Source organism: Gopherus flavomarginatus, chromosome 1 (genome assembly GCF_025201925.1).
Source record: "Gopherus flavomarginatus isolate rGopFla2 chromosome 1, rGopFla2.mat.asm, whole genome shotgun sequence".
Lineage (NCBI taxonomy): Eukaryota > Metazoa > Chordata > Testudines > Testudinidae > Gopherus > Gopherus flavomarginatus.
The window spans coordinates 366,968,905-366,989,438 of NC_066617.1; the positions used below are offsets into that span (position 1 = coordinate 366,968,905).

Here is a 20,534-nt window from a genome sequence, read left to right on the forward strand (position 1 = left end):
CCCTAAGGCTGTTTCTGTACTAGCTGAAACTTCGGAGTGGTCTTTAAAGATAGCCCCGTAGTGCTCATTACAATAATCCCGTTGGCAGATCACAATGACACAAATGGCCATGGAAAGGGCCACATTAGAGAGTTGGCCATAATCTTCTAGTTTACTGTAAACGCAGGAAGAAAAAGGCATTTCTGCTCACCAGTAATGCCTCGTGCTGCTGGGTTAATTGGGATCAAGAAAACACTTCTAGATCGCGTGCTACCTTCACAAAGGGTGTGAGCACCCCCTGAATAATATACAGATGCCTCTTCTGCCATTTTTTGCAAATACTTCCCCTGCCTTCCTTTATGATATGGCTCTGGATGTTGTCACTATTATTGCCTCATCCACCTCAAGGGGCTGTTAATTCTGAAACTTAACAGTGACAGTGAAAATGTCAACATTAACCATGCCATTACTGAGAATGTTAGCAGAAGCATCCAGCTAACTGTGTGTATCCCACAGTCTTGAACTGCCTTCCATGGGGACAAAATCCCCACGTGTTCTTAGTCCCGCTACCCAAACCTCCAGCTTCCCTTACATCTCCAAGTCATAAATACTAGGGCTGATCAGAAATTTTTTGATGCTGATTTGTTAGAAAATGCTGATTTGTCAAAATTGAAATGTTCCACAGGAATGTGTCGGTTTCAACAAAACTTTCAAAAGAAGCCAGGCAGGTTTCCATCAGACACCTGCTTGGTTTCCTGCCCACCTCCCTGGCTCCTCTGCTGCTGGGGTGCTGGCCTCCCCAGACTGCCAGACTCCCTGCCTGACGGGCTGCTGGGGAGCGTGGGGCTCCCAGGCTCACCAGCTGCCCTAGAGTCTGGGCTCCCAGGCTCGCTCCTTGCTTGATGAGTTGCTGGGGCTTTGGGCAGCTCAGGGAAGTTGGAAGCACTTCAAAAAGATCAAAATGAAATGTCACAATGTTTTCCTAGCCAAACTTCAGCTTCCTGTTTTGAGGGACACTTGAAAACGTTTATGTAGTTTGTGTTCTAGTTCAGAACAACATTTGTAGTTTTCTCTCTCTCTGTCTCTGTCTCTCTCTCAATCAGTACGTTTGGAATTTCCTACAGAATGGAAATTCCAGTTTCTGGCCAGCTCTAATAAATACAGAAATCTGCGTTACCCAACAATGGGAAGGTGAGGGCAATGCAGAATAAGTGGAATTTAATATTGAAACCCGGGGCCAGTCTACTGACTATCATGCGTTGTTTATTGAATTTAAAATCTCCATTTTTAATTTAAGTGAAGCTCCCACAGAGTTTCTAGTTGGAGAGTCCATGCAGTGTGCCACATGCAGCCAGCTTGTCGCAGAATATGTGCCTTGACAAAGGTTGTAATTTATAACACATGTATCGTCCTCCCACTCCTCCCCCTTAGTCCATTCATGCCCTTCTATCATCCTGCCTTCGCACCTGGAACAGCCTTCTCTGCCATCCATCCTCTCCTCCCCTCCGTCAAGTCCCTTATTAAAATCCACCTGTCGGGCAGTTTCATAAACTCATTAAAATCCACTTCTTCAGGTAATCTTCTGATCACTTTGCTGACAACTTCCAAACCTTTCAGCTTCTCAGCCTCGTCCTGTTTCTTTTATGTCTGGCTTGTTTCATTCACACAATAAATTATTTGGGGCAGGGAGCATCTCTGTCATCAAAGTGCAGTGTTGACATGTGTCTGTATATAAATTATAATTTAAAAATAACAACTGGTTTCATTATCCCTTATGGTCTCTGAGGAGTGACTTAAGTCACCAACAGTATACATGAGTCTGTGGTACTGGAAAATGAAGCAATGGCGTGCATGAATCTGGAATCACTTTTCTAGGTTCCAAATTACAACCAACTGGAATCTCTCTGGGGAAAAGTGTTGGTAGAAGAACAGAAGAATGGGGTATTTAAAAAACAAAAATTTGATTTGTTTGGTTCCCTGTCCCATTTGTTTTATTCTTCTGTTCACTAAGGTGGCCAATATGTTTAAAACTTCTTGTCCAAAGCACTTTAAAAATCAGATTGATGCTACAGGGCACTTTGTCTTCTGTATGTTCGAGGAAAGCCTGACATTAGAAATATTTATTCTATTGTATCGTTGTTTACAAATGACTTTGCCTAAGTGTATCTGAATGGCCGTTTAAACTCAGAAGCTCTTAAGTGCTGGAACATCCTAGGATGCTCTCAAGATACGTTATTCCATTGTTTTCATTTCTTCTTTTTCCTGAAACACATTTTAAGTAGCATTTCCTTAAAATATTTCTGTTACATGATTTTTCCCCTTGCTCAATTGGGCTTAGTTATCTCTTCAGTTTTTCTGCCACAACGTGTCTCATCTTGTTAATAAAATATGAAATGGTTAGTTTCCAAGGGTTATTCTCATTCTCATACAGAGGCTAATCCTTCTGAGCATGAACTTCTTTTGAATTCATTAGTACATCTATTGTGGAAGACTGGTAGAATCAGGCCCACAAAGAAGCCTGTGCTTTCTTGGTGCAATTGCCATGTGAAAGATGGCTTTGAAATGGTGCGGTAGGAGTCTCTTGCTGACTTGACGGCCAGAGCAGATTTGTTCAGTTTACAAATTAAATGCTTTTTTAAACTGCCATCTCTGCAGATTCTGCTGAGGTCTGAAAATCAAACTGTTCTTTTTGCCTTTTACACTGTCACCAGAAATAAAGATTCTTCAGCTGTTAGCTTTGAAGTTCAGACAGAATAGACTCCGCTTCACTCTCGTATAGCTTTGTTGACTCTGGACTGCTTCATCGACAGTTCCTCTAAGAAAACAAAGACAAGACAGGTACATAATTTCAAAAGGAAAGATTAAAATAGGCAGCTTCTGAGGAAACCAGGGGCTTGAATTCATGTAAACATACCCAATGACCACCGTTTTAAGCAGATGATGGTCAACTGTTAGATGAGCTTAGATGTGAGGAACCAAAAAATGTCTCCCAAAGAGAGCAGAGCTGGCAATACAGCAACCATGAGTGGGAAGCTGCCTTCAATACAGTAAAAAAGCTCCAGGTAGCTGAGGGCAGCACTACCAGTAAGGCAGGTATTTGCCACACTCTCTGGTGTGGAGGTTTAACAGCACAGAATTTGGAGTGATAAGAATTCAGTTGGGCACGGGCCCAAGAGTGGTGATCTACTTTCTACTGTAAGCAGGAATGACTTATTATTTCTAGCAATTTTCTTGTGTTGGAGGCTGCAGTTCCTCTCCTTGTAGGCAGGAGGTGCAGAGAAGAAGGCTGTAAATCTGAAATGGTTTTGTATTTGACTCTTTGACAGCAGAACCAGTATCCAAATAAGCATTAAATTTTGTCTTGATTTTTATTTTAAATAAAAGGAGGTTTAAAGTGGGCATTGACACTCATTCCAGCCCCTCGTGATGCTCACTAGTAGAGATAAGAAGGCTTTGGTATTTAACACCAGTTTCTGAAGATCCAGTTTTAATTTCTAATTCCCTTGTGTGTGTTCATGCTTGATAGTTGCCAGATGTAAAGGGAATATTTTATGGCCCACAGTCTGGCTTCCATCATGTCTAGTATCATGTAAATTAATGCCGTAAGAGAGTTTTCTTAAACTGGTGGGGTTCACTGTCATGATTTGTGCTGCTTTGTATCTCTCTGTACTGACAATCCCATGAGATTGCATTAAAACTATATCCCGTTCCTCTGGCTGCCCATATTAGACACTAGCTTCTGTCAAACAAGGGAATTCCCACCCTGTCAGGCCTTCTCTCCAGCTGGAAGTATTCATCTCCTCTGAGGGAAGTGGAAGATGTTCTTACATTCTTATGTATCCATTCAAAGTTAGGGAGCTGAGGTATACATTACTGTTGGCATTAGTTGACTATTGACTTCAATGTAATAGAACCATTTCAGACCAGAGGTGAAGTAGGCTGTGGTAACTAGTCAGAGATCTAAAAACACTGTGTATGAGAGATCTCTTTTGAAGTCTTGGATAGAAGAATGTGCAATAGTCATAACCAATTAAAGCATTGATTGGGCATCAAATAGAGGATCCTGTGTGAATGATTTGGGATTTATCTGAATGCCACCTGGATGAACCAGGCAGATGCTGTATGCAGGTTACACTAGACATATCAGAGTAGAGCAAACACCCACTCACCCTTGGCTAATGGTTATATTGCTGCTTGACTTTGTTCTGTTTTAGCAGTGTCACTAGGGTACAATCAAGATTAAAGGCAAGAGAGAAAACTAATTTTGTAGGCCAAATTTTTCCGCTGTCCACTTATTTTGGAGTCTTTTGATATCAAGCTGCGTCCCAAGTTGAACTTCTTCTACATGAATGTACCTAAAATTAGTCGACACGGTTTTCAAAGTTGGAGCCAAAGTAACTCCCTCCAGAAGCCTCGCAAAGCATGTGAAGGAGGTGAAGAAAGCACTATACAAGTGCCAGTGGTTTCGTCCAGCAAAGTAGTTTCATGGACCATTTTTAATCTGTCTCCTGAGTGCTTTGTATCGCGGCTCTTGAGAGTCTCTCAGCTTCCAATTGCTATGATAAAGCTACAAATGCTGCTGCCTAGGAGTTGAGATTGTGCTGTAATGCACACAGTGAGGAAATCAAACACGATCTTTGCCAAGAGCGGTTTCAGACTGCTGGTATATCTGATACCATCCTCCTCCTCCTCCTCCCATGAGCTGTAATTGTGGTGTAAAATATTCCCCGCCCCCCACCCCCCGCCTAAGGTTTATTGCTGTTTTGGGACACTTTATGCTGGTACCTGTTTGTCCTAAATCTTCTGCAGCAGACTTATCATATATACAGGACAGACTATGAAAAGTCATCACACAACCAAAGATGTTCCAGGCTAAAAAAACCTATAAGGTCACCTAGCTAATTGCCATGTGACATTTTGCAGGTCTTCATCTAGTTACTAAAGGTGGCTTATCTGTGTGTGCAGTGCTGCCAGATGTGCTCCGTGTTTCCAGGGGGATGATGGGCTTGTCTGGTGCATCCCAGCACTCCTAATACAGCTTCCTTGAAATGTACTGTTCAGACATACAAGCAGCCTTCCAGCAATGAAGGATTTAAACCCTTGTCTCCGAGCTCACCTTCTCCTTGGCTTCAAAGCATGCGCTGCCTCACCCAGTCTCAGTCAAGGAGGTTTATTTCTTTAGCAGAGGTTATCAAATAAACAGAAAACTGACTTAACTCCATCCTTGGCCCCAGGCTTCAGGGCCACCCCCCTCAGGAGTCTCCGGCACACCAGCTCCCTAGCCTCAGCTAGCTCCAATCCCTTCTTGGAGCAGAAGCTGCCTGGCTGCTTCTCTGGCCCCTTGCTCCAGGGACCCATCACATGTTCTAGTTCCACTCCAGTGTGACTTTCCCTCTCCAGGCTCAGTCCTTACTCCTGCTGACTAGCAGCCCTTTACAGGCTCAGGTGTAACCCAGCCCTCTAATTAGCTGGAGTGGGCTCACCTACCCCAGTCCAGGGGAGCTGGGCTTTATCTGTCTACAGGGATCAGCTGCCCTGTGACAACCCTCCACAGCTTTTATCTTTACTGTACAGAAAGAGAAAGGGAGGGATGCAGCAGGTGAAGCTTCTGTCCTGGGGTGTTGGGTATGATGAAAAGAGCAGATGTGTTGGTGCTGCCAGCTGACTGAGTTTCAGCTGCACAAGAAAAGAATTCAGCTGTTTGGTTTTTTTGTCTTCCCTCACAGTGTATAACTGGACAGTTGATGAGGTGGTGCAGTGGCTAATCACCTATGTAGAACTGCCACAATACGAAGAAACCTTCAGGAAACTGCAGCTAAGTGGACATGCCATGCCCAGGTTAGTGTCGATTGCATCTTCTCAGTTACATGTGTGTGTGATAGAGACAGAAGAACATATTTATGGGATTAAATAATGGCGGGTGAAATTCCTCCTGGAGCGGAGAGGCCAGCACAAGGCCTGCACCACTTGAATCCTGTTCTGAGGATTTATAAGGTGCATAGGCTTTGCGCTGGCCCTCTGCACAGAGATAAGTAAGAGTATGTGAGCTGAAGGAAAAGAGAGGGTGTGATATGCTCTAGGGGGAGTTCGAGTAGGGCAAGAACTTGTGGGGAAAAGGTTATACTTTACCACATGGGAGACACTGACCTGAATCTCAGATTTCATCTCTCTCTTCTGCAGTCAATGGGACCTGGCTACACCATAGGGGGAAGTATGACCTTGTGGTTAAAGCCTGGAATAGGACAAATCAGATGTGGGTTCAGTTCCTGGCTCCCTCTGTGACCTGGGGCAACTTGCTGAATCTCAGTTCCCCATCTGTAAAATGTGGATAATCTTCCTTTTCTCCCACCCTGTATCTGACTTGTCTGTGGGGCAAGGACTATCTCTTATGTGTGTGTACAGTACTTAGCACAGTTCTGCCCTCACCAAAGGCTCTTAAGCAAAGTAATCTGTCATGGGATAAGAGGGAAGGTACTCTCTTGGGTCGGTAACTGGTTAAAAGACAGGACACAAAGGGTAGGACTAAATGGTCAGGTTTCAGAATGGAGAGAGGGAAATAGTGGTGTCCCCCATATTCATAAATGATCTGGAGAAAGGGGCAAACAGGGAGGTGGGAAAACTTGCAGATGATACAAAACTACTCAAGGTAGTTAAGTCCAAAGCAGACTGCGAAGAGCTACAAGGGGATCTCAAAGTACAACAGAAGGGCAGATGAAAGTCAGTGTTGATAAATGCAAGGTAATTCATGTTGGAAAATGTAATCCCAGCTATACATACAAAATAATGAGATCTAAATTAGCTGTTACCACTCAAGAAAGAGATCTTGGAGTCATTGTGGATAGTTCTCTGAAAACATCCACACAGTGTGAATCAGCAGTCAAAAAAGCAAACAGAATGTTAGGAACCATTAGGAAAGAGAGAGATAATATGATAGACAATATCATAATGCCATTATATAAATCCAGGGTATGCCCACACCTTGAATATAGCGTGCAGTTCTGGTCACCCTCTCTTAAAAAAGCTAAATTAGAATTGGAAAAGGTACAGAGAAGAGCAACAAAAATGATTAGGGATATGGAACACCCTTCCGTATGAGGACAGATTAAAAAGACAGGGACTTGTAAGCTTGTAAAAAAGACAACTGAGGGGGTATATGGTAGAGGTCTATAAAATCATGGCTATGTGGAGAAAGTGAATCAAGAAGTCTTATTTACCCCTTCACACAACACAAGAACCAGATGTCACCAAATGAAATGGATAGGCAGCAGGTTTAAAACAAACAGAAATAAGCTTTGTTTCATACCATGCACAGTCAGCCTGTGGGACTCGTTGCCAAGGGATATTGTGAAGGCCAAAACTGTGTAACAGGTTTCAAAAAAGATGTAGATTAATTCGTGAAGGATAGATCCATCGGTGGTTATTAGCCAAGACGGTCAGGGATACTACTTCATGCCTAATGTGTCTTTCGCCTCTGTTTGCCAGGAACTGGGAATGGATGACGGGATGGATCACTTGATGATTACCTGTTCTGTTCATTCCCTCTGGGGCACCTGGCATTGGCCACTGTCGGAAGACAGGATACTGGGCTAGATGGACCGCCCAGTATGGCCATTCTTATGTTCCTATGCCCTAGTCTTGGGTGGGGCCTCTAGATACTCTAGTAATACAAATAATAAACAAGAGCTGCAGAATCTCATTCTACTCAACAGAAACACTTGCTGCTGGATTAGGAGTGGGGTTAACAGACTGAAAGCCCCAAGGTCATCCTTGCTAACAAGGGGCTTGTAGGCAGGGTGGGGAGTAGGTGTTGTAAGTGGTAATAAAATAAGGCTTCTGTGGCAGTGCTTATTTTGCTCCGGAGCCTGGGTGTGCTGATCTGATCAGGTTTTCTCCCATCTGGGAGAGCTCTCCTGTGTTGGCCATGCAAAGGATGAGGTGCCAGTTGCCGGCTATATGGAGTTGAGGAAGCAACTGATGGGGGATGGTGTGGCCAAATAGAGAGATTTGGGTAGGTCTGGAGGGAAATGCCATTGAGTTCCAGGTTTAACTGAAAAAAAATGGCACTTGTCACTTTCTGATTCTTGTGCTAATGCCCACCCGATTGCTAGGGAAGCTGTGTTTTAAATATCTGGCCTGCTTCAAAGGCTGAATTTTGAGTTCTTCTTCGAGTGATTGCTCATATCCATTCCAGTTAGGTGTGCGCGCCGTGCGTGCATGTCTGCCGGAAACTTTTTACTCTAGTAACTCCAGTGGGCCGGCAGGTCGCCCCCTAGAGTGGCGCCGCCATGGCGCTTGATATATACCCCTGCCGGCCCGCCCGCTCCTCAGTTCCTTCTTACCACCGTGTCAGTTGCTGGAACTGTGGAGTGCGGCTTGCTGTCCTCCACGTCCCTAGCTCTCCTTCGTTACTGTCAATAGTTGTAGTTCTAAATAGTTTAATAATACAGTTAGAGTTGTATAGTTATTGTATATAGTTTATAGAACTTATTCGCAGGTTGGGCCGTTGCCCTTCCCGGCCCATGCCTGGTTCGCCGGGCTTCAAGCAGTGCTTGGCTTGCAAGAGGCTGATGCCAACTAGCGATCCCCATGACGCGTGCCTGAAGTGCCTCAGGGAATCGCATATCGCCGAGAAGTGTCGCATCTGCAAGGTGTTTAAGCCTCGAACAAAGGAAGAGAGAGATCAAAGACTGCGGACTCTCTTGATGGAAGCGGCACTGAATCCGGTACCGTCAGCGCAGCCGGCCACCTCTACACCGGCACCAGACCGCGCCGGCACCGGAAAGACACCCCGGCACCGCCCATCCCCGGCACCGGGATCCGATCAAAGACCCTCGACGTCTGCGACATCATCTCGGCAGGCTTGAGTGGAGCGCCTGGCACCTACCTCTGCCGCGGCACCGCCTGCAGGGTTGCCGTTGACTCCAGGCCCGGAAGGTCCGTCGAGTCCGGCCCCTCCGAGCTCCCCCTTAAGATCTGGGGTCGACCCATTAGTCCCGTCCATGCCGGAGACCTTCGCTTCGGCGCGGGACTTGATAGCTCTGACTGAGCCATCCCAGCCTCAACCCCCGGTACTCCCGGTGCGGGTCATCTCCAGAGGCAAGCCGACGTTGAGAGCGCCATCTCTGGAATCCAGGCATCGATCGCCTTTGAGGCCCCAACGACGTGTACGCTCGCGCTCTCGGCGCCGATCGCAGTCCCGGCACCGCTCTCCTAGGTGGCACCGGTTGCACTCGCGGCGCAGGTTGACGTCGGTATGGTCCCGGTCTGGCTCTTCTCCATACCAGCACCGGGACTCTAGGAGCCGTTCGCGTCGGCAATCAACTCCCCGGTCGACCTCCCGGCACCGAGCCGGTGGCAGGTCCCGGTCCCAGTCGACCTCCCGGCACTGCGTCGGTGGTAGGTCCCGGTCCCCAGCGCCATCCCGGCACCGCATCGGACGTAGATCGCGGTCCCGATCCCGGCACCGAGCTGGAGGCAGGTCCCGGTCCGGATCCCGGCACCGAGTACCAGACCGATCCCGGTCCCGGCACCGGTATGGCTCCCGGTACCGATCCTCGGCACCGAGAGGATCGTCGGCGTCGGGACTGAGGGAGGCCTATCAGCCGAGTTCGGCACCTCCATGGCCTTCGAGGCAGCCATCGGTCTCCTCTCAGGCGGACAGCGTTTATACGCTGGGCCCGGACAGACACGCGGCCCTCTTCCAGGACCCTCCGCCTCAAGACCAAGGGCCACAGCAGTGGGAGTTTTGGACTTCCTGGGCGTACCATCAAGCCCATGGTCCGCAACATACTTCTCCCTGGCCTGCGGCGGACCGAAGACCACCAGAGTCAACGCTGTCTCGCCCCCCCTCCCTCTCCGGAAGGCGAGGACAGGTCCAGCCACCAGGACCCAGAGCTCCCTCCGCAGCCGGAGGGCCGGGTCCAGACGGAACCCCCTGTGGATGCTCTGCTGCCAGGAGTCTCCTTGTCATCTTCCCCTGACGAGGCAGTGGCAGGCATCTCGTCCTCCAGCCCTCCCCCTCTCGACCTCAGGGCACATCAGGATCTCCTCAGACGCGTGGCGCAAAACTTAAATTTACAAGCGGAGGAGGTCGCTGAGATCGAGGATCCGGTGGTCAGCATCCTCTCCGCAGATGCTCCCACCAGGGTTGCCCTGCCTTTCATTAGGACCATTCAGGCCAACGCCACCACTATCTGGCAGTCACCGGCCTCCATCCCTCCTACCGCATGAGGCGTGGAGAGAAAGTACATGGCCCTGTCTAAGGGCTATGAATTCCTGCACGTCCACCCGACACCGTGCTCCCTTGTGGTACAGTCAGTGAACGAAAGGGAGCGCCATGGACAAGAGGCCCCAGCGCCCAAATCTAAGGAGGCGAGGTGGATGGACCTCCTAGGCCGTAAAGTCTATTCAGCGGGGGCGCTACAGCTCAAGGTCTCCAATCAACAGGCCCTTTTTAGCTGCTACTCGTTTAACTCCTGGGTAGCGGCGGACAAGTTTAAGGAGCTGTTGCCACAGGAGGCACGTCAAGAATTTGCGGCGATTCTTGACGAGGGCAAGAAGGTCGCAAGGACCTCGCTGCAGGCCTCATTGGACGCTGCAGACTCGGCCGCTCGGACCCTTGCCTCAGGGCTTACGATGCGCCGCATATTCTGGCTTCAGGTCTCTGGCCTTCCACCGGAGCTCCAGTATACCATCCAGGACCTCCCCTTCGAAGGCCAGGGCCTGTTTTCAGACAAGACAGACCCCAGGCTAAAGAGCCTTAAAGACAATCGCGTCATCATGCGCTCTTTGGGGATGCATGCCCCCGTGACGCAGCGCAGACCTTTCCGGCCGCAGAACCAGCAGCAACAATGCCGGCCGTATCCCCAGCTCCGCCCACGGCAGGACCTTAATAGGTGCCGGGGCAGGAACAGTAGGCGCAGACAGTCGGGTGGCCAAGGGGGGAAGAACCAAGGCTCCGCCAAGGCCCCACCTGGACCCAAGCCTTCATTTTGAAGGTGCGCCCGAGGGCGCAGTACCAGTTTCCCCTTCGGATCCTTCCCCACAGTTTTCCAACCGTCTTTCATTTTTCCTCCAGGCGTGGACCCGAATAACATCAGACCGCTGGGTCTTATGCACTGTACAGGCCGGTTACCGCCTGCAGTTTTCATCGCCCTCCCCCCCCCACCTCCCACCCTCGTCCCTCTTCAGGGACCCCTCTCACGAGCAATTCCTCCGTCAGGAGGTACAGACGCTCCTCGACAAGGGAGCCATAGAGGAGGTTCTAGAGAGCGAGAAGGGCAAGGGGTTTTATTCCCGTTACTTTCTGATCCCCAAAGCCAAGGGGGAGGCCTCAGGCCTATCTTCGACCTGCGAGAACTCAACAAGCATATGGTGAAGTTGAAGTTCCGCATGGTATCCCTGGGGACCATCATCCCATCGCTGGATCCTGGAGACCGGTATGCCGCCCTCGACATGCAGGACGCTTACTTTCATATCGCCATATTTCCACAGCACAGGCGTTTCCTTCGCTTCGTGGTCAACCGCAAGCATTATCAATTTGCGGTCCTCCCATTTGGCCTTTCTACGGCCCCGAGGGTATTCACGAAATGCATGGCAGTCATTGTTGCACATCTTCGGCGCAGCCGCATTCATGTGTTCCCCTACTTCGACGACTGGTTGGTCCGAGGCACATCAGAGCTGCAGGTCCACGACCACGTCCGCAGGATCAGCAACCTCTTTGCTGCCCTAGGCCTCATTGTCAACGTGGACAAGTCCACTCTGCTCCCCACACAGAGGACAGAGTTCATCAGGGCCGTTCTGGATTCCACCTTGGCCAGGGCCTTGCTACCATTGCCCAGGTTCCAGTCGCTATCGGCCATCATTCTGCGCTTGCAGGCGGCCCCCCTGACCTCCATAAGAACATGTCTGACCCTCCTGGGCCATATGGCGGCCTGTACGTTCGTGACAGCGTATGCTCAACTCCGCATGAGGCTTGTCCAATCTTGGCTCATCGCGCAGTACCGGCCGGCCAGACATTCGTTAGACACAGTTGTCACCATCCCCCAGGGGGTACTGGACTCCCTCCGGTGGTGGCTAGACCAGTCCGTCGTGTGTGCAGGGCTCCCGTTCCATCCGCCCCAACCCTCGGCATCCCTGATGACAGATGCCTTAGATCTGGGCTGGGGGGCGCACAGCGGAACCCTGAGGAGTCAGGGCCTGTGGTCCCCCCAGGAACTGGACCTCCACATCAACATACGGGAGTTGAGAGCGGTCCGTCTTGCTTGTCAAGCGTTCGTCCATCACCTTCAAGGTCGCTGTGTCGCGGTGTTCACCGACAACACGATGACCATGTACTATATCAACAAGCAGGGTGGCACCAGATCCTCTCCCCTATGTCAGGAGGCGACGCGGCTCTGGGAATTTTGTATAGCCCATGCCATTCACCTCTCGGCCTCCTACCTACCTGGAGTACGAAACACACTGGCGGATCGCCTGAGCAGATCCTTCCGCTCACACGAGTGGTCCCTTCACCCGGACGTCGCCCTCTCACTCTTCCAGAGGTGGGGTCGTCCCCGGATGGACCTCTTCGCGTCCAGGGAGAACAGGAAATGCCAGGCATTCTGCTCCTTTCAGGGTCAGGAGCCTGGGTCATTAGCGGACGCCTTCCTTATCCCATGGGCGACCCATCTGTTTTATGCGTTCGCTCCGTTTCCGCTGGTCCACAAGGTCCTCCTCAAGGTGCGCAGGGACAGGGCTCGCGTGATTCTGATAGCCCCAGCGTGGCCCAGGCAACCTTGGTACTCCATGTTGCTGGACCTCTCAATAACCAACCCAGTTCCCCTGCCTCTTCACCTGGATCTGATCACCCAGGACCACGGCAGACTCTGTCACCCGGACCTTCGGTCTCTGCATCTCACGGCGTGGCTCCTGCGTGGCTGACCAGCTCCGAGTTACGCTGCTCTACCCCGGTTTGGGAGGTTCTCCTGAGCAGTAGGAAGCCTTCCACTAGAGCTACATATTCAGCCAAGTGGAAGCGTTTTTCCTGCTGGAGCTCGGAGAAGGGTTTTCTTCCTCTGGAGGTTTCCATTGCCAATATTCTGAACTACATCTGGTCCCTCAAGGTCCAGGATCTGGCGATATCGTCCCTTCGGGTTCACCTAGTGGCCATCTCCACCTTTCATCCGGGAGGAGATGGCCATTCTGTCTTCTCCCACCCTATGGTGGCAAGATTCCTGAAGGGGCTGGAATGTCTCTACCCACAGGTCCGTCCCCCTGCCCCTTCATGGGATCTCAACCTCGTTCTGGCTCGGCTCATGGGCCCTCCATTTGAGCTGTTAGCGACTTGCTCCCTGCTCTACCTCTCCTGGAAGACCGCCTTTCTAGTGGCCATCACCTCAGCTAGACGGGTGTCGGAACTCCGGGCTCTCACGGTAGACCCCCTGTATACGGTCTTCCATAAGGACAAAGTGCAGCTGAGACCGCACCCTACCTTTCTCCTTAAGGTGGTCTCAGCCTTTCACATTAACCAGGAGATCTTCCTTCCCGTCTTTTTCCCAAAGCCCCATTCGTCCCGCAGGGAGCAACAACTCCACTCGCTGGATGTCCGTTGGGCACTAGCGTTTTATGTGGAGAGGACCAAACCGTTCCGCAAGTGCCCCCAACTCTTCGTGGTGAGCGGACCGTGTCAAGGGCCTTCCTATTTCCTCACAGAGGATATCCTCGTGGGTAACGTCCTGTATCAGGACCTGTTATGACTTGGCTCACATCCCTACGGGCCGTGTGACTGCACACTCTACCAGGGCGCAGGCATCATCACTGGCTTTCCTTGCCCGAGTGCCAGTCCAAGAGATCTGTAGGGCGGCGACCTGGTCATTGGTCCACACTTTCGCTTCCCATTACGCCCTGGTCCAGCAGTCCAGAGATGACGCGGCCTTCGGCTCAGCAGTGCTCCATGCCGTGACTTCTCACTCCGACCCCACCGCCTAGGTAAGGCTTGGGATTCACCTAACTGGAATGGATATGAGCAATCACTTGAAGAAGAAAAGACGATTACTCACCTTTGTAACTGTTGTTCTTCGAGATGTGTTGCTCATAGCCATTCCACACCCGCCCTCCTTCCCCACTGTCGGAGTAGCCGGCAAGAAGGAACTGAGGAGTGGGCGGGCCGGCAGGGGTATATATCAAGCGCCATGGCGGCGCCACTCTAGGGCCGACCTGCTGGCCCACTGGAGTTGCTAGGGTAAAAAGTTTCCGGCAGACGTGCACGCACGGCGCACACACCTAACTGGAATGGATATGAACAACACATCTCAAAGAACAACAGTTACAAAGGTGAGTAACCGTCTTTTCTCTAAGGGTCTTCCACTTGCCTTGGTACCTGAGAGGACAGTGGCCTGATCCTGTTCATTGGATTTCTCCTCCAACAGCTCAGGCTCTGGTATTCTTATCCCATTGTCATTTCCAGATTGAAATGTGACCACTTGCTCTTTTTTTCCCTGTAGGTTAGCGATAAACAATGCCACCATGATGGGAACTGTACTGAAAATGACTGATCGGAGCCACAGGCAGAAGCTGCAGCTGAAAGCCCTGGACACAGTGCTGTTCGGACCTCCTCTCTGTGAGTAATGCTGCAGAGCTGGCTCATTAGAGAAGGGTGGAAGGAATCCATCCATTCCAGACAGTGTCTAGGATGTACCTAGTGCAGGTGAAACCAAACTGTTCCCTACCAAAGTTCATGTAGGTAACTTGCTAATAGCCTGATTTGCACAAAATGGAAGCAGAGCTTCCAACATATTAACTATGGAGGTGCAGCCCTGAAGACTACAGGTCCCAGAATGCAATCCTGCATTTTTATTGAATTGGACACTAACTGTAACAGAAATGTAGCATTGCATGCTGGACCCACAGTCTCTGTGGGCTACACTGCATATTCAATGGAACAACAGTTCAGAACACACTGTAGAATTCTGAAATCTGCATCTGGTCTCTGGCTAAATCTCTTATTTTCTCTGTTTTGGAATGCAGCTGCCATGTATCCTTGCTTGAAAGATCTTGTCATGTTGTCACAGCACTATAATATCAGTGTGGCAGAAGCAAAACAGCCTGATCTTGAATGAGGAAAACAGCAGTACAGATTACTTGAGAAGACATTTTAGACTGCTGGGAGTTGAGTTCTTGTCATGCCATACCAACTAACGGTGTCTGTGGATCTGGAAATGTAGTTGATGTGCATTGTGTTTTGTGTTAATTCTCCCTCATCACCTCTCTTCCAGTTTGTTTTCTTTTTTATACTCATTTTCCCTTTCTCACTATTTATTTCTGTACAATAGCACATAGGGTACATCTGCACAGCAATTCAATGCTTCAGCTGGCCCGTGGTAGCTGGCTCGGGATGCGGGGCTGCAGAATTGCCATGGAGACTTTCGGGTTTGGGGTGGAGCCTGGGTTGTGGGGCCTCCCACCCTCTCATGGGGTCCCAGAACTCAAGCTCCAGTGTGAGCCTGAATGTCTACACTGCTGTTTTACATCCCAAGTCAGCTGATGCAGGCCAGCTGCGGGTGTTTAATTTCAGTGTAGACTTGCCCCTAGAGGCCCCGCTGTGATTAAGGCCCCATTTTGCCAGGCCCTGTACAAACGCAAAATAGAGAGTTTTTCTGTTCCCTTTTTCGTCTTTTCCCTTCCATTACATATTGGTATCTATTGCTCTGTGCAGGCTACATTAGTTCTGCTCCTTTTTAACCCAGTACATGCTCTTTGTTTTCCCCACTTACCCTTCTTGTACCTTCCAGAGAGAAGTTGGGGCTTCCTGGTCCATTCTCCCATCCCAGTCTGAGTTTTCTCTGCCCCTCTCTTTGTGGAATCCGTGACCCTTAGCCAACTGGGCAAGATGTAAACCCTCTACTCTCTCGTACCAAAAGATAATGTCAGAGTGAAAAGGCAGCCAGCATTCTCTTCCCAGTGATTTTGTGGCAGGTCTTCAGTGAGAGTTGCCTTAATGCAAGCCCTGCCTGCCCAGAAATCAGCCGAGTTGAGGTTTGCTACCTGCTGGATGAGATTTAAACAGTTAGCAGAACAGCCAGTTCTGCTCCCCAATGTTAAAAAGGTCTTATTTTGAGACAGTTCTGCTTTCATTATTTCTACTGAGTTTATGTTCTAAGGTTGAAAATTTTGATAGTGGTCAGTGGCATTGCAGACTAATGGTTAGAGCAGGGACTCCTGGGATGAATTTCTAGTGGAACCACTGATTTAAGATGTGCACTTGAACATGTTAATCTCTGTGCCGGACTTTCCCCATCTCTGAACTGGAGATAACTGACAACATATCAGTTTTAGGAGAATGAATGTTTGCAAAGGGCTTTTAGATTGTCTGATGAAAGGTGTTTTTTAAGTGCAAAGTGAATGCTGCATTATTCTTAGCCATTAATGCGATCATTAGCTTTATCCTCATTTGTGATATTCCGTCCTGCTAAAATCACCATAATAACATTGTAATGCTGAGTCCTTTCTACGTTCAGACTGCTGTACAAACACTATTGAATGCGATGATTGCAATATTTGAATAGATGAAGGTCAGCATGTCTCTGGTACAGAACTTGCGGTTAGGAATTGTCACTGGGTAAATGGATGGAGGCAATACCTTGGAAATGATTAACAATTGAAATAAAGGATAAAACCTGGTTAATTTAATGGAATATTCCAGGTTAAAACTGCATTTTATATATTTAGAGAGCTATTTATCTAGAACTAATTCTCGAAGGGTTGCAAAGCTGCCAGGTTTGAACAGACATCAGTGATTAGCTGTGTTTCAGGAAGTGCTTGGCCACCAGTTAAATTGTAAAGTGGGTGTTTGCCCACTGCTGGATTTAGTGAATTCAAAGGAATTACTATTAAGCACCAAGTTTCCTTTTTGTCAGTCAAATAAAGGTGGCCTCCCACAACTGCTACATTGCCTGGCAGTGTGAGACTGCCAACCAGTAGGATGAGGCTCGTGGGTGCAGGAGACAAAACTCCCTGGAGTGGGATCGAGACTATGGAACTCACTGCCAGATAAACTAAAGCTGAGTAATCTGACCCCATTCAGAGCTACATGCAAAACCTACCTCTGTGTTCAGGCTGTCGTGCTTGGGCAGCCTCACTTTCATTCTTATGGTTGACCAAAACACTGTGCTTGCTTCTTGTCTGCAGACAAGGAAAAGGGAAATGCTCATTGAAGACATTCTGATATTTGCAGTGCTTGGGGCCACATAAGAATTTAGGAGGACTGGAAAAGCCACAGTCTGGATTAGACAAATGTAGCTTCCCACTTCAATCACATAAGGCCAAAGCCATAAAAAATCTCCGTGGAGTGGAGATTTCAAGACAGATGATACAGTGTTTGCTCATTAAGGCAGAACATATTTGGCTGGAATTTTCCAGTCTTTAATGCCAGAAGTTTGTTCACTAATGAAACTATGAAATCTGGTGCAGAGGCTCCATCAGACTCCTGGTCACCTATGGCTTGTCCAGCATGGCTGTCGCTGGGTAGATCCTTGGGACTTGATGATGACTGAACTTGACTTGCTGTATGTGTTACATTATAAACCAACCCCCACATTGTCCCTGTTGCAAAATCATGGTCCTGTGCTTAATCAGAGTGTTGAAAAATGAGGGAGAAGAGGAAAGTGCCATAAAGTAACACAAACGTGGCAAAGATGCTTTGGGGATTACATAAATGCAGTTGGTTTAGCATCAGTTTGGCTGCGGTTCTCATAGTACGTGAATAAAACTGTACCAGAAAGACTGATTTTTGGAATGCACAACAGAGGAGGAGGAAGTGAACTGCTTGCTTGCATGTTACCTTGAGAAGGTAAAGTTCTGATATATCTAATGTGACATAGGGAAGATAGTTAACTTGTTGGTGAATTTATAAGATACTTTAGCTTGTTTCTTTAAGAGTTATTGTCAAGGGGAAAGAACAGTGTCAGACAGCAGTGATCACCTCATGAGCATACGTTTACATAGCACCTTTTCTCCCAAAGGATCCGAAAGCACTTCTCAGACTTGGGAGTCACTCCAGCCACCCCTGGGGTGGACAATAACAGGGGCTGAACACATTATTTTATTTCATGACCTCTGTGTCTTGCATGCTGAATATGGTCCCTGATCCAAGGAGTTTCCAGGTCATATTTAAGTGAAGTTATATGGGGAATTTAGGGATACAGAGTGTAATTAACCAATGATTTTAGCTTGGATACCAGCATTAGCATCCCTACTCTTGTGAAAAGAACCATAAGATTTTTAATCACCACAAGCAGTTAAAAAATTGGATTTATGTCTCCTCCCACAAAAAATTGCCCTTTGTACCACGCAGTGCCATTGGTCAGAACTGACTTGAGAGACGAGTGCACCCTGCTGAATTACCTACCCTAGGCTTTCTTTGGAGGCTGCCCAGCCAAGTACTAATTAGGCCTGACCCAGCAAAACTTGTGAAATCTTAAGATATTTACTTGAATAAATATTTCTCTGGTTCCATTTGCTAGGGCAGATAGGCATCTTGTGTCATTCGGGTCACACAGTTACAAAAGTACGTAAGCCATACTAGGTCACCAGGTAAGCCTCACGTACATCTTCACTGCCATACTAATACTCATGCTAACTTTGGTGATCTACTAGGACTGGAGGAACAGAATCCACAGGAGAGAAGTCTGTTCTGAGAAGGCTCTGCTTTCCAGTCCCAGCAGCAGCAGTGACAGCATCCCAGCCAGTCTCAGCTGCTGCAATGGGACATACAGAACAAGGCAGAGGTCCCAGCCTGAGACCCTGCGATAATGTTCTGTTACTGTGATTTGTTTCCTCTTACAGCAGATTATTAATGGAGATGCACACTTCAGATGCTAGTGCAGCGGTTTGTTGTTCCATTGCTGCTCTCAGTTCCTGTGGACTCTGCTGGGAAATGAATAATTCCCAGAAGGTGGTCATCACCGTTCAAGCCTTAATTGAATAATTGGCTGAAATAGAAAGGCGGTTCCCGTGCCAATCAAAGCAGCAGCTTATCCATAAAAGGACAGATTTTTAAACCAGAATATTGCACGTGTCAGAATATTTGTTAGTTTCTTCATGGCCTGATATTTTTTTCTTTTTATTAAATGTTTATTCCGTAAGTATCTTCCATCTGGGATAGACCAGTCCAGATTTCCTTTGGTTTAAATTTCAATGAAGCTATCTTTTTCTATAATAATTAAAAGCATATTTGGCAAGTAGTTTGATGGCAGTTGGGAAGTTATTTGCTTAAAGCAATAGAATTTATTAACCAAATATAAAATTCATTATCACTCCCACATGTACTATCCACTTTAAATATTTACACTCAAGTGAGTTGTGTTTAGATTACCTGCACCTACACTGAACAGCAGTATCGAGCTGAGCCCCATTAATAATCCTGTAAACAACTTCTTTGCTTAAAAATCCATTAGCTTTATTATATTGTTCTGTCAGAGTTCATGACAGTAACTACAGTAAAATAAGCTGTAACTTGAAGTGCCTTTGAAGAAAGAGTGACTATGAAACTAACAGTGATCAAGAGAGAGGTAGAATTGTAAGGCCTATGTTATGATGCCCTATTTTCACATGCACGGATCAGTATGTTAAAATTTTAGCCTCCAGAGGAAAGGAATTAAAAGAGGTCATGACAGAGGTATGTATATAGAATATTGAATGGCAGAGAGAAGAACAACTAGATAAATTCACGGAGGACAGGTCCATCAATGGCTATTAGGCAGGATGGACAGGAATGGTGTCCCTAGCCTCTGTTTGCCAGAAGCTGGGAATGAGCGACAGGGGATGGATCACTTGATGATTACCTGTTCTGTTCATTCCCTCTGGGGCACCTGGCACTGGCCACTGTTGAAAAACAGGATACTGGGCTAGATGGACCTTTGATCTGACCCAGTAGGGCCATTCTTATGTTCTTATGGGTGCTCCAGTTACATGTTCTCATAATATCAATGTCTCTTCAGGTTTTATACTCCCATCCAGCATTATAGTAACCATGCACCTTCTGTATAAAATTGATATCAGTAGCAAAGTCCCTAGTGGACTTCATGGAGTCTCTCACGTTTCCTTCTGTGGGGTAAAACTCTGATTGGGACTTGTAAAAAATATTAATTTACTTTTACTGTTTATTTTTTAAGCTTGATTTGTTTCAGAGATTTTTGTTGTTGTTTTGGCTTGGTTGAAGGTGGGTGGCATGAGTTGGTTGGGTTTTTTGGTTAGAAGAGGTGTCAGTGTTGTCACTGTCTTATGGTAGAAAGACCTTTTCGAAGAGAAAGGTAAAGACAGATTCTGGATTTGCCTAATCTCTTCTGGAAGTTTGTCCTGTAGCTGGATTTTCTCAGCCAATAATGTTGTGTCCTCAGATCTCTGATGAGAACATAAGTTTTCAAGTATCAGAGGGGTAGCTGTGTTAGTCTGGATCTGTAAAAGCAGCAAAGAATCCTGTGGCACCTTATAGACTAACAGACATTTTGGAGCATGAGCTTTCATGGGTGAATACCCACTTCGTCAGATGCATCTGAGGAAGTGGGTATTCACCCACG

At 47.9% G+C, this 20,534-nt stretch overlaps 1 protein-coding gene across 7 annotated transcripts in view; it reads left to right on the top strand.

Annotated features, from left to right (window-relative positions):
- The window catches only part of STIM1 (stromal interaction molecule 1), a 179,625-nt gene that overhangs the window by 102,654 nt on the left and 56,437 nt on the right, over window positions 1-20,534 (top strand). For all 7 annotated transcript variants that reach the window (XM_050968508.1, XM_050917830.1, XM_050969267.1 and 4 more), the window contains 2 exons: window positions 5,706-5,817; window positions 14,463-14,578. In XM_050968508.1, the coding sequence (XP_050824465.1) occupies window positions 5,706-5,817; window positions 14,463-14,578 (228 nt within the window). The remainder of the gene's footprint in view (window positions 1-5,705; window positions 5,818-14,462; window positions 14,579-20,534) is intronic.